Here is a 13,619-nt window from a genome sequence, read left to right on the forward strand (position 1 = left end):
TGTTGTTCTGAGATTCCCCCCACCTTCCTTTGCCAGCTCCCACAACCCAGAGGTCCAGAATATTGTGCCAATAAAATCCTCAGGCTAGCTGGTCTCCTCATCCCATGACACTCCCTCCCTCCCAGCCCCTAAACCATCTGAAACAATGGATCCACCAGCTTTCTGTGGAAGGAAATTCTCCCACCTCCTTCAGGAACCCACTCCGGAGTTTAACAGTTCCCCAAGTCAGGCAGCAAGTGTTTTCTGAAAACCTAAATCCCTCATGGTGAAGTTTCTGTCCACAACATCTGCTTCAGACCTCAGAGACTAGTCGTTTTTCGAACCGAGCTGTTTTCCGGGGAGCGCCAAATTCCCTGCTGGGTTTTTACCACATTTCCCAACAGCCATGTGGTGGAGAGAGCAGGTCGTTTATCTTCTCTGTGCCTCAGTTCCCTCATCTGCAAAATGGGAAGTCAATGCCCGTTCCCTCCTACTTAGACTGAGAGCCCCAGGTTCTCTGAGGACTTGATTTTATTGTATCTACTCCAATGCTTAGCACATAGTAATTGCTTAAAAATACTATTATTATTACCTTTTGGGGGACAGGGGAATTAAGGCTGGGTTAGGGCCAGGGTCAGGCCCAGAGGTGCTCACAGGCAGCAGTGGGGGCTTTCTAAGCTGGACTTCAAGACTTGCTCATTCTGTGTTTTGGACAAGAACTGACAGTACCCAGCCAAAGCTAAAAAGATCCAAAATGTTGACCTGTGGGCCTGTTAGCGCTTTGAAACCCACCCCCTTCCAAACCTCACTCCCCATGAAATCTCAGCCCCCTCTTGGCTCCCACACTCCAGATGAGAAGGTGGCCCCCACACCCCAACTCCCAGGAGAGAGCTGAGCAGAGAAGCTGGGCTAGGCCCAAGGCTGCCAGGCAATAGGGAGTTTCCCCATGGCATGTATAGTCTGGAGGAGAGTGTGTCCTGCCAAGGGCCCAGCCAAGGCCTGCCCTCCCGCGCCCCTGGAAGAGAGTGAGAGCAGAAACCTACTTCTCCTTTCCTAGACATGAAGTCAAGGAGCAGCAGTTTCGGCTGCCCAGCTCTACGTCAGCTACATCAGATAGACACCCAGCGGGACGGAGCTTGGCTTGTGAATGGCTGTCCACCAAATGCAAACACATGTGCTCATGGGAAGGAGGCTGCCAAATTCTATGGGAGCAGAGAGAGCTGTCAGAATGAATGGAGAGAGAAAGGGAGGGAGATGGTGATTTGGGATGTCGCTTTCTAGGCAGTCTGTCTTCTGAGATCACAGCACTAGACTGTGAGCTCCTTCTCTTGAATGTAAGCTCATTTTGAGTAGGGACAGGTCTGCTAATTCTGTTGCATTGTACTCTTCCAAGTGCTTAGTTATAGTGTTCCTCTAGACTGTAAGCTCATCCTGTAGTCTGTGAGCTCCTTGTGGGTAGGGAATGTGTCTGTTATATTGTTATATTGAACTATATACAATATATTGTATTGTCCCAAGCATTTAGGACAGTGTCCTGCATACAGTAAGCGCTCAACAAATAGCACTGATTGGTTGCTCTGCACAGAGTAAGTGCTCAGTAAGTACAATTGATTGATTAGTAGGTATCCTGTGGGGCTCAGGTCAGTCCTGGGAAGCTGGGGTTGAGAGGGAGGAAGAGAGGAGAGAGACTCCCATTTTATAGATGGGGAAACTGAGGCCCCAAGAGATTAAGTGACATTTTACAATGCCCCTTGGGGAGTCAGATGGGGCCAGGTCATGTAACCAGATTTCTTGTGTTCCCTGGACTCTGTCACCTCCTGGGATCAGGATAAGGCAGTCCAGTTATTCATTTATATTCAAATGTCTGCCAATTATGTTATTTTGTACTTTCCCAAGCACTTAGTACAGTGCTCCTCACTTAGTAAGGGCTCGATAAATACCATCGACTGACTGTGCTCACGTTGCTGGTATGGATAGGCCAGTTTTCTTATTCCCAGAAGAGTATATGTTGAGCTAGATTTTCCCCTATTTGGAAGGGCATGTCCATTCTGCTCGGGGAGATTATATGTGGAGCAGCGAGTCTCAGCCACAGAAACCACAGCTTTGTTTCAGTGTTGCACCATCTGCCCCCAACAGGGCTGAAGATCCATGTTCGGCACATGCTCAAATTGTGCTTCCCGGCCTCTTGACTAGCAACAGCTACCTGGATTTGTAATATCTTTGTGGGCAGGGATCACTTCTAATGAACAGTCTCCTGATATTCTCCAATGCCTAGTCCAGTGCTCTGCATATAGCAGGAGCTCAGTACAGTCCTCTGCCTACAGCAGGAGCTTAGTACAGTATTCTGCACACAGCAGGAGCTCGGTACAGTGCTCTGCCTGCAACAGGAGCTCACAGAGGGAGCTCAGTACAGAGATCTGCTCACCGTAGGGGCTCAGTTTAGGGCTAGTGATGATAATTGTGATGGTGATGGGACAATCTGTCCAGAAGGTTTACAGTGTGATCACCATTCTGGTGAACAAGACTCAGGAAAATGACTGGATGGGTTTAATGGCCAATCCCAAAGCAAACTCCTAATATGGATGATTAAAATGAGCCCCTATAAAATCTAGCTGCCCAGCAGTGATTTAAGAGTTCCTAGACCCAGCCAGGGAAATTGACATAAATTGGCACATGGAGTTCTTGGAGGTGCCCCAAGGGGAAAAAAAATCTGTCTTGCTCTCTCATTCCTTCTCTCTCTCTCTCTCTCTCTCTCTCTCTCTCTCTCTCTCTCTCCTTCCCTCCCTACCCTGCTGACCCTCCCCCTTTCCAAGTCCCTGGTTGGTGAAGGCCCTAGAACAGGTTTACTGATTACTTGAAAATATTATCTGCACTACAAACCTTCACCTGCCTGCCAATTTTTTCTTTGGCTTTTCCCCAACTATCAACACCACTTCCTAACTTTCCTAAGGAAGACTTTCTTCCTGCTCCCATCTCTCAAGAATTCCCAAACATAAGCATCTACCTGTTGCAAGTGTATTCAGAAAGTTTCCTCCCAAACTCCTGTTCTCATGAAATCCGAACACTACAGTGAGCCTAAATGTAACAGATTTAAAGCTCACTGCCTAGTTTCAGCCTGGGGGCTGTTGCCTGGTTTCATTTAGATCTTCTGTCTATATGAATTGCTCTTTCCACAATTTCCAAGGGAGTTATTTTTACTCCATCTTCCCTCCCAGGGCAGGGCAGCCTAAGGCTGGGCTGGGCTGAAGAAAAAGATGGTCAGAGTTTGGTCTACTGTCTTCCAGCAACTCCTGGCTCAGATACAGGTGCTGAGTATTAGTCGAATGGGACAGGAGGAAAATGATTTTTTAAAGTTGAGGTCAGAAAGAAGCCCTCAACTGGGAAGTTAAGCCAGGACACTTGAACAATGACCTGAAATGGAGAAAATTAAAGGGAGAGAGGTGAGTTTCATCAGAGACATCCTTGGGGAAATTTGGCTCAGGGATTTCCAAATCCCCACCTTTCCTGACAACTTGAATTCACAAAGTTAGCCCACAGCTAGTGTGGTTGCAGTTGGGGTTAAGAAATCAGGGTCCTGGCACTTAGAGACATCAGTTCAGAGCTCACCCTGTGTTGCCCTGAGCAAGTGAAGCAGCCAGAGGGAAACTGAGCTCCGCAAGGTCTCAGTCCCAGCATCTTCTGAGAGGATTTGTGGGTAACACCTGTAGCCACCCTCTGGCCTCCCCTTCCCCAGCTGATCAATATTGAGGCTTCTCCCTGATCTCCCTTGATGATGAAAATCGATCAATTGTATTTACTGAGCATTTACTCTGTGCAGAGCACTATAGCAACCATATGGGAGAGTACAGTGGAGTTAGTAGATACAATCCCTGCCTTCAAGGAGTTTACAGTCTAGAGACTACGTACATGGATCATGTGAAGGCGGGGTGAATGCTTAAGTACTTATGGGGTACAGGCTCAAGTGAACTAGTGAATAGAGCACAGGAGTCCTGGGTTCTAAACGTGCCTCAGTCACATCCCTGTGTATGACTTTTGGGCCAATCACTCAACTATTCGGTGTCTCTGTTTTCTCATCTGTAAAATGGAGATTAAGTAACTGCTCTCCCTCCCTTTTAGACAATGAGCCCCATGCGGGACAGGGATTGTGTTTGATCCAATTAATCTGTAGCTACGTTAGCGCTTGGCCCACAGTAAGTGCATAGGAAATACCACAGTTACTTTTACACAGTAGTGGTGGGGAGTGGGGAAATGAGAAGTTAGTCAGGGGAGGCTTCCTGGGGAAAGTGTGATTTCAGAAGGGCCATGAAGATGAGAGAGCAATGGTCTATCAGTTATGAAGCAGAAGTTCCAGGTAGGAGAGAAGGTGTAAGCAAGTGGTCCGTTTTGCAGGAGTCAGAGAACTATATCAGGGTGATATAGTTATGAGCAAGGAACTTGTCCATTAATTCTGTTGTATTGTACTCTCCCAAGCACTTAGTACAGTGCTCTGCACAAAGTAAGTGCTCAATAAATACCACTGATTGATTGAGATGTAAAGCCAGTGAGCTGGCTGAGCATTAGCCTGGTATCTTGACTTGCATTTTGTCTCTGCCAATAATACAGGAAGACCTTTGGTGTGGAGCAGAGTAGTTCCCCCTAATTCATTCATTCATTCAATCATTCAATCGTTTTATTGAGCACTTACTGTGCACAGAGCATTGTACTAAGAGCTTGGGAGAGTACAATACAACAATAACAGTCACATTCCCTGCCCCCAGTGAGCTGCCTCACTTTCCCCTCCTGTAGCACCCACCCCAATTGGAGGAAAGCCCATCAGAGTGCTTTTTGGGTGTCTGGCAAGGGGTCAGGAACGATGCTAACAGCAGCCCTTCTTCTGGTACAAGCTGATGACCCGACCATGTCTGGACCTTCCAGCCCCCCAAGAAGGCCTGGGAAAGGGAGGTCCAGTGGGGAGGGGAGAGGGAGGAGGGCAACAGCTCCTTGCCCTGGGCGTCGCACTGACCCTCTCAGTTCTACTTTGGGGAAAGACTCGCAGGACCGCGGGACGGGCTGAAGGCTCTGGCAGGGCGCCAGGCATTCCAGCCATCTCTGGACCCTCCCTTTCTCCCGCCCTCGCTCCTGAAAGAGACCCAAGCCTGTCGTTCGGAATGCATTATTCCTGACTAGTAATGGGGAGATTTGGGAGCGAGGCCAGGGAGGAACGCATCCCTGAAGGAGATCCTTGAGAACCGTGGACATCAAGATGGAGCACAAACATGCTCAGGAATCCACCCTCCCAACCCCCACTGGCCCTGGACTGACTTTCCATACAGCACAGTTACTTATTCCAGAGGGAAGTCTGGGATCGTATCCAATAACTCTACTAAATTGTACTCTCCCCTATGCTCAGTACAGTGCTCTGCACACAGTAAGCACTCCGTAAGTACCACTGATTGATTGATTAATTGATTGAGAAAAGCCAGTTATCTAAACCAATCCACATCAGAGCTGGTGCTGACCCCCAGGGGTTTCAAGAACTAAAGAAAATTTTCAATTTTCAACTCCAATTTTCTAAACTTTATTATAAGAAGGATTGGCTGCATTAGTTTTGAGTAATATAATAATGATGATATTATTTGTTAAGTGCTTACTATGTGCCAATCGGAGTACTAAGTGCTGGGGTAAGTACAATATAAGCAGATTATCTTAAAAGAATATAAGAATAGCTTATAAGAATTATTTGAGCCCACATGGGGCTCAAAGTCTAATAGAAGGGAGAAAAAGTATTTTATCCCCATTTTTACAGACAAAAGACACTGATCATTCCCTCTGGCCTGCAACTCCCTACCCCTCAGTATACACCAGAAATTCATTCAGTCATATTTATTGAGCACTTACTGTCTGCAGAGCATTGTACTAAGCAATTGGGAGAGTACAATATAACAATAAACAGACACATTATTTGCCCATAACAAGCTTACAGTCTAGAGGGAGCTTACACGCCACCCCCCTCCATTGTCAAGGCCTTATTAAGGTCATATCTCCTCTAAGTGGCCGTCCCCAGTTAAGCCTCTTTTCCCTGACTCCCTCTCCCTTCTGCATCATCTATGCACTCTGATCTGTACCCTTAAAGCACTTGATATTCACTCCACCCACAACCCCATAGCACTTATGTACATAACCTTAATTTATATATTTGTCTGTCTCCCCCTCTAGACTGTAAGCTCATTTTGGGCAGCAGTCCTGTCTTCCAACCCTGATGTACTATACTCTCCTGAGCACTTAGTACAGTGCTTTGCACACAGTAAACAGTAAATAAATTCCATTGATTGATTGATTGAATCACTCAACAATCTTCACTGAGCCCCTACTGTGTGCCTTTACAAAAGTGACTGAAAGGAGGTAGGATGGGGAGCCCAAGTGAGGCCTGGAATAATCGGTGGAGATCTAGGGATCACACTTAGTGCACTACTCGGCACACAGTAAGTGCTCGATAAATACGATTGATTGATTGATTGATTGGAAAAGAATGGTTTTGTGGTGGTGGGCTTTGGGGTAGGCAGACTGTAGTTGGAGAATGGGCTTTCAGAGTTGCTGGTGTTAGATATGGTACAGTAGCTAGTGATGATCTTGAGACCCTGTGTATGTCCAAATTGGGGAGTAGGTAAGGTGGGGTGGAATGGGAGGTTGGCAAAGTGGAGGAGGGAGAGGAAACAGGAGGTTGGTGGATCTCTCAGGAATGTGGACGTGGTTGTTGAAGTTCCCAAGGATCAGTGTAAGCGGGGAGGAGAAGGGAAGACAGAAAGGGAGAAAACCATCAAAATCCCCCAGAAAAGTAGAGGTTGGGTCAACAGAATGGCATACAGCTGCAATGGAAAAGGGTGTAGAAGCGAATGTCTGGAGCTCCAAAGAAAAAGAAGATGAGAGATGGAGAGGGTGGTATGATGGGAAAGCAGTTTTGTGGTTTTATGGAAAGCGTCATGGCCCAGAGGAGAGACGTGTCTGTTTGTTGTTATATTTTACTCTCCCAAGTACTTACTATAGTGCTTTGCATCCGATAAGGGCTTAATAAATATGATTGAAGAAGAAGAAAAATCCTGGGCTTGGGAGTCAGAGAACCTGTTTTCTAATCTCTGTGTCCTGTGTGACCTTGGACAAGTCACTTCACTTCTCTGTGCCTCAGTTCCCTCATCTGGAAAATGGGGATTCAAAATCTGTTCTCCCTCTTACTTAGGCTATGCGTCCTTTGTGGGTTCTGATTATCTTGTATCTACCCCAGTGCAGTGTTTGGCGCATAGGACTTAACAAATACCACAGTTATTACTAATATTATTGAGGGGCGAGTAGCAGGTCAGCTCCTTTTCCTTTCCCCGCAAGTCAGTAGAGTGGGAGAAGGTGAGGCCCCTTTCCAGGAGAGAGCGGCAGGATAGAGAGTGTCACTAAAATGAGCCAGGTAACGATGTCAGCGAGGAGGAATAGCCACTAGGTTAGGAAGAGGTCAAAGGTGAAGGGAAGTTTGCCCACCTTGGAAGAGGGATTCCACAAGCCACATCTTGACTGCAAGCTCCTTGAGAGCAGGTATCATGTCCTTATCCTTTATTGCACTCTCTCAAGTGCTTAGCACAGTTATCTGCATGCAGTAAACATTCAATAAATACTATTGATTGATTAACACAGATATAGGGTTGGGGGCTGGGTTTTGATAGTTTGATTTGGCCACCTGATGTTGGGATCACTGATTTTCCACACCCACAACATCTCCAAGGACTCTTGCAGGGACTTCTTGGGATTCCATTTATTCTTGACTCTATTTATTGCCATTGTTCTTGTCTGTCCATCTCCCCCGATTAGACTGTAAGCCCGTCAAACGGCAGGGACTGTCTCTATCTGTTGCCGACTTGTTCATTCCAAGCGCTTAGTACAGTGCTCTGCACATAGTAAGCGCTCAATAAATACTATTGAATGAAGTATGAGATTCGGTTGCATATGAACATGCTACCCAGCTTTCCCATTGTGGAGTCCCCAGAGGCCTAAATGGCAGCTCTGCACTTTGAGTATAGAGTGAAAAGTGGGTGGATCTTCATTCATTCATTCAACCATATTTATTGAGCGCTTATTGTTTGCCGAGCACCGTACCAAGCACTTGGGAGAGCACAATATACAGTACAATAAACAGACACATTCCCCGACCACAACAAGTTTACGATCTAGAGGGGAGGGAGACATTACATAAATAAATAAATTAAGACTATGTACGTACATAAGTGCTTTGGGGCTATGAGTGGGGGAAACACCAAGTGCTTAAAGGGTCTTCTGTAGGATGAGGCATGGGCCAGGCAGGAAGGGAGCTTTTGAAGATCCAGTGGGTCAGCGTGTTCCCACTTTGGAGAATTTTCAGCCTCGCTAAGAAACTCACAGATCTTATCAGAACGAGGCTGGGCTTCCAGCCCAGACAGCTGTGGGCGTGAAAACAATGGCCCATCCCCTTAGCTGGAAGCCTGAGGGACAACATCTCCCATCACCCCCACAGAGTTGGCACCCTGGCAGGGGAATGCCAGGGTTGAAGGAAGGAACAGAGAAGAGGACGATTGAGAAATGTTAGCTTCAGGTGGTCCCACTGTACTGAAGAACCCCAGCATGGAAAGGACAAATGAGAAGCTGGTGCAGAAAAGCTTGGGAGCTGAAATTCCCAGGAAACACTGCTCTCTTTGGTAGATCCAAGGTGTCCTGTTGCTGGGATGCCTGGAATAAGGAGCCAGGAACCCTGGGCTCCTCTGAGCCATGGAGCCCCAGCCTGAGAGTGAGCTAATAATAATAATAATGTTGGTATTTGTTAAGTGCTTACTATGTGCAGAGCACTGTTCTAAGAGCTGGGGTAGATACAGGGTAATCAGGTTGTCTCACATGAGGCTCACAGTCTTAATCCCCATTTTACAGATGAGGTAACTGAGGCACAGAGAAGTTAAGTGACTTGTCCACAGTCACACAGCTGACTAGTGGCAGAGCCAGAATTCGAACCCATGACCTCCGACTCTCAAGCGCGTGCTCTTTCCACTGAGCTACGCTGCTTCTCTAGAGTGTAGTAATAATAGGAAGAATGTTTATTCAGCACCTAGAGTGTGTACAACATGGCACTAAATGCTGGGAAAGAAATGAAAGGAGAAGGAGGAGGAGGAGGAGGAGGAGAAGAAAAAAGAAGAATTAATTGTGGTATTTGTTTAGTGTGTCAGGCACTGTAGTAAGCACTGGGGTAGATACAAGCTAATCAGGTGGACACAATCCCTGTCCCACACAGGGCTCACAGTTTTAATCCTCATTTTACAGATGAGGAAACTGAGGCACGGAGAAGGCAAGCGATTTGCCCAAGGTCACACAGCAGACAGGTGGCAAAGCTGGTAACAGAACCCAGGTCCTCTGATGAAATATAGACAAGGTCCTTGGCTCCCAAGGGGCTCGCTTTCTAGAATAAGGGACAGAGTGGACTGGCAACGGGCACAACAGGAAAGATGAAACCAAAAATAAAATACCAGTGATGGTAAATATGGCTGGATTCAGCAGGGCTTCAGGCTTCTCGGAGCTGAAACCAGAAGTCAAAGAAACTCCAGGCTCAGCCACAGCGGTGACCTTCCCAACTTTTAAAAGTTGAGTAGGCGGTACAGTGCCAGCGTTTGAGTCCTCCATGGGTTGGAGCAGAGGTTGATGGGTGCCCCATTGGCTTATAGGTGGGATGTCTTCTGTTCTGGGCCCCAGAAGTTGAGGGTGAGGAGGGCAGTGGAGAGCTCTTGCTGCTGATGTTTTTGGAGATCTTGGAGAGGATTTAGAAGACAGGAAGGGTTAACCCGGAATGAGATGCGAGTGTCACTGGAGAGGAGAGAGCTGAATAAAACTGAGAATCTGTTTCCATGTTTAAGGAGGCATATTGGCAATTCATAGTCAGATCATGCTTAACCAGTTGTCTCCTGGAGACCAAAAGAGGAGAATGGGCTTGGGCTAGGAACAAGGGATATAGGGCTTCCAACAAGAAGAATACTCCTGTTATGAAGTATGCTAGATTTTGGAATAGGTTCCTGAGGAAGAAGACTGTGGGAGCCATCAAAATAGTGTGGGTGGTCATCTCTGTGGGTGGTTGAGCTACAGGGCTCCCTGGAGGCAGGAGGATAGCCTTTGATGACCTCTTGGGGCCCTTTCCAGCCTTGCCAGCGATTGAGTTGGGGGGTGGGGGAGAACCTAAATTGCACCCCCTTCCCCACACTTACCTTGTTATCAAAAACTTGTTTCAGAAAAGTGAGATGTGACAAAACATAGGTGTTACTATCAATATTTTTAGTTCTCAAATTAAGATGATTTTAACAATTATAATGCTAGCACATGGAATCAGGGAATGTGTCTACCAAATATTATATTGTATCAATCAACTGTATTTATTGAGCAGTTACTGGTCAAAACACTGTCCTAAGAGCATTAGAGAGTTTAATATAAGAGTTGGTAGATACTTTCCCTGCCCACCACTAGCTGTAGTCTCCCAGACTGTAGTCTCCCAGATGCTTAGTCCAGTGCTCTGAACAGAGTAAGCGGTAAATATCACTGATTGATTGATGAGCCAGCCATGTTATCCTCTCCATTGTTGAGATTACTGTTTCCCCTATCCTTAATTTAATTTGTCTGTCTCCCCCTTGTAGACTGTAAACTCCTCATGGGGAGGGATTGCGTCTACCAACTCTGTTGTATTTTCTCAAGTGCTTAGTACAGTGCCCTGCACACAGTAAGTGCTCAGTAAATATGATTGGCTTATTGATTGATTGATTAAAAGCTCCATCGTGGTAACAGGCTTGCTTCAGAACTTAGTCCAGTGTACAGTGAAGTCCCAGTTCTTTATGATGTTTAACTCTTGTATGAGACATCTCCCTGTCTTGAAGATACACTCATTCATCCGTCGGTATTTATTGAGTGCCTGCTTGTGTACAGTCAATCAAGCAGTCCTATTTATTGAGCACCTATTGTGGGCAGGGCACTCTACCAAGCACTTCAGAGAGTACAGTAGAGTTAGCAAATGTGATCCTCGCCCTCAAGGAGCTTTCAATTTAGGAGGTGGAGTAGGGACAATAAAAGTAAAAGGTCTGATCTCTGTCTTGAAGGAACTTACAGTTACAATTACAACTTCCCTGACTTAAACTCTCTCTTCCCTGGCTCAGTCTCCCTTCTGCGTTATCTGTGCACTTGGATCTGTGTTAACTTATCTCTAGATTGTAAGCTTATTATGGGCAGGAAACATATCTACGAATTCTGTTGTATTGTACTCTCCCTAATGCTTAGTACGGTGCTCTGCATAGTAAATGCTCAATAAATACAATTAATTGATTAATTGATTTGATCTGTGACCTTCAAACATTTGATATTTAGCCCATTGCTTATTATAAATTATTCATAAAAATAATAATAATGGTATTTGTTAAGTGCTTATTATGTGCCAAAGACTGTTCTAACTGCTGGGGCAGATACGAACTAATCAGGTTGTCCCATATGGGGCTCACAGTCTTAATCATCATTTGACAAATGAGGTAATTGAGGCACAGAGAAGCTAAGTGGCTTGCCCAAAGTCACCCAGCAGACAAGTGGCGGAGACAGGATTCTGTCTCCCCCTCTAGACTCTAACCTGTTTATGGACAGGGAATGTGTTGGCTAACTCTGTTGTATTGTAGTCTCCCAAGCATTTAGTACATTGCTCTGCTCATAGAAAGTGCTCAATAAATGCAATTGATTGATTGATTGAAATGGGGGAGACAGGAAGACAGATACTATACAGATAATTGGAGGAACAATACAGATATTACTGATAATAGCAAGAGTATGGGAAAAAAGAATAAATGAAGAAATAAATGGAGTCTTTAATTTGAAACATGCCTGTCAGCTGAGCGACTGTACGTACATACGTCCTAAATGGGGGCTGAGGGGGACTTATAGGTTGTTGACTGTACACTGTAAACCTCTAGCCTCTAAGTTTCTAGACTATAAATTCCCTCTCAGTTGTAAGCTCATTGTGGACCGGGAATGTTTCTACCATCTCTGTTATATTACTATATTGTACTGTCCTGAGCACTTAGTACAGTGCTCTGTAGACAGTAAGCTCTGAACAGCTACAGTTGATTGATTGATGGAATGATGTGAGGAGGGAAGGGATTAGGGAAAAAATGCTTGGGCTGGAGGTGGTGGGGAGAGTGATTTTTTAGAAGGTTCTGAAGATGATCTGTATTTTCAATGCAATACTTCAGGCTCCTCATTTGTCTCTGCTCTTCTACCAAATGCTTTCTGCATATGTTCTAAGACCATTTCTGCCAAGGGAATAACAGCATCAATAAACCCCATTCTGTTTCCAGTTTATCAAAAGCAGAAATGTCTGCTGGCCAGAATCTGTTGGACTGCTCTCACAGTTTTGTCCCAAAATGTAGTATTTGCCAACAGGTTTTTATTGTTGTTATTACAGTGGTGAAGATGTAATTAACACTGGATTCTCTCTGCTCTCTCCCTCCCCATCTCTCTCTCTCTTTCTCTCCCCCACCCCCTCTCTCTCCTTTTCCCCTTCCCCAGGGCCCCCCTGGACTTCCTGGGCTGCCTGGACCACCGGGAAAGAGAGGCCCCCGGGTAAGTGTCGTTAAGATTGCGGAGTCTCCATCCCCTGAAGATCCATAAGGAAGGAATAAACACTTTATGTCTTCAGGGCTAATGAGCATTTACCTCTCTGGAGGCCTGCCAGCCTATGTTTGTTTCTTTCTGATGTGTTGTGTCTCTTGTGAGTGCCAGCTCAAAAGCCAGCCTATGCCCTGGTCTGTCTTTGATTGACCAGAGCATTAGAACTCAGGGAGTTTATTCCCAGAGTTCTTTGTGGGTTTACATTTAATCAATCAGTGGCATTTATTAAGTACCTAAGTGCACGCAGAGCACTTGGAAGAGTACAGTACAGTTGGTAGACAAAATCCCTCCACACAAGGAGCTTACAATCTAGTGGGGTAAACAGACGATAATATAAATTACAAATAAGGGAAGTAACACAGTAGAAGAATATGGACATAAGTGCTGTGGGGGTAGGTATCAAAGTTCTTTGGGGTGTGGACACAAAAGCGTAGGTGACACAGAAGGGACACAGGTGACACAGAAGGGGGGGAGAATAGGGTGGGCAAATGAGAGATCAATCAGGAAAGGCTTTCTGGAGGAGATATGATGTTAGTAGGGCCTTGAAAATGAGGAGAGAGGTGGTCTATCGGATATGAAGGGGGAGAGAGTTCCAGTGAGGAGGAAGAACATGAGCAAGAGGTTGACAGTGAGAGATGAGATTGAGGCACAGCAGAAGAAAATGCTATAGGCACACAGGCTACCACTAACCCCAAGCCAGGTCAATCCAAAAGGATGGCTGTTATCTAGCCACATGTAGGGAGCAGGTAAACCCCCCTCAGTTCACTCTGCTGGGGAGTACAGTTTCTGGGAGGGGGAGCTGTGGTAAGGCCCACCCCTAGTCCAGGCAATTAGCTGAGGCTTGGCCTCTAGGAAAGGTCTTGGGTCTGGGAGTCAGAGGATATAGGTCCTAACCCCAACTCTGCCACTTGCCTGTTGTGTGACCTCGAGCAAGTCACTTATTCCTGCTCTCCCTCCTACTTAGACTGTGAACC

The 13,619-nt window shown here is 46.0% G+C and overlaps 1 protein-coding gene across 1 annotated transcript in view; it reads left to right on the top strand.

Annotated features, from left to right (window-relative positions):
• COL27A1 (collagen type XXVII alpha 1 chain) overlaps positions 1 to 13,619 on the top strand; it is a 241,942-nt gene that overhangs the window by 51,315 nt on the left and 177,008 nt on the right. Inside the window, exon 4 of the mRNA XM_029062843.1 lies at positions 12,544 to 12,597. Coding sequence (XP_028918676.1) covers positions 12,544 to 12,597 — 54 coding nt within the window. The remainder of the gene's footprint in view (positions 1 to 12,543; positions 12,598 to 13,619) is intronic.

Source organism: Ornithorhynchus anatinus, chromosome 4 (genome assembly GCF_004115215.2).
Source record: "Ornithorhynchus anatinus isolate Pmale09 chromosome 4, mOrnAna1.pri.v4, whole genome shotgun sequence".
NCBI lineage: Eukaryota > Metazoa > Chordata > Mammalia > Monotremata > Ornithorhynchidae > Ornithorhynchus > Ornithorhynchus anatinus.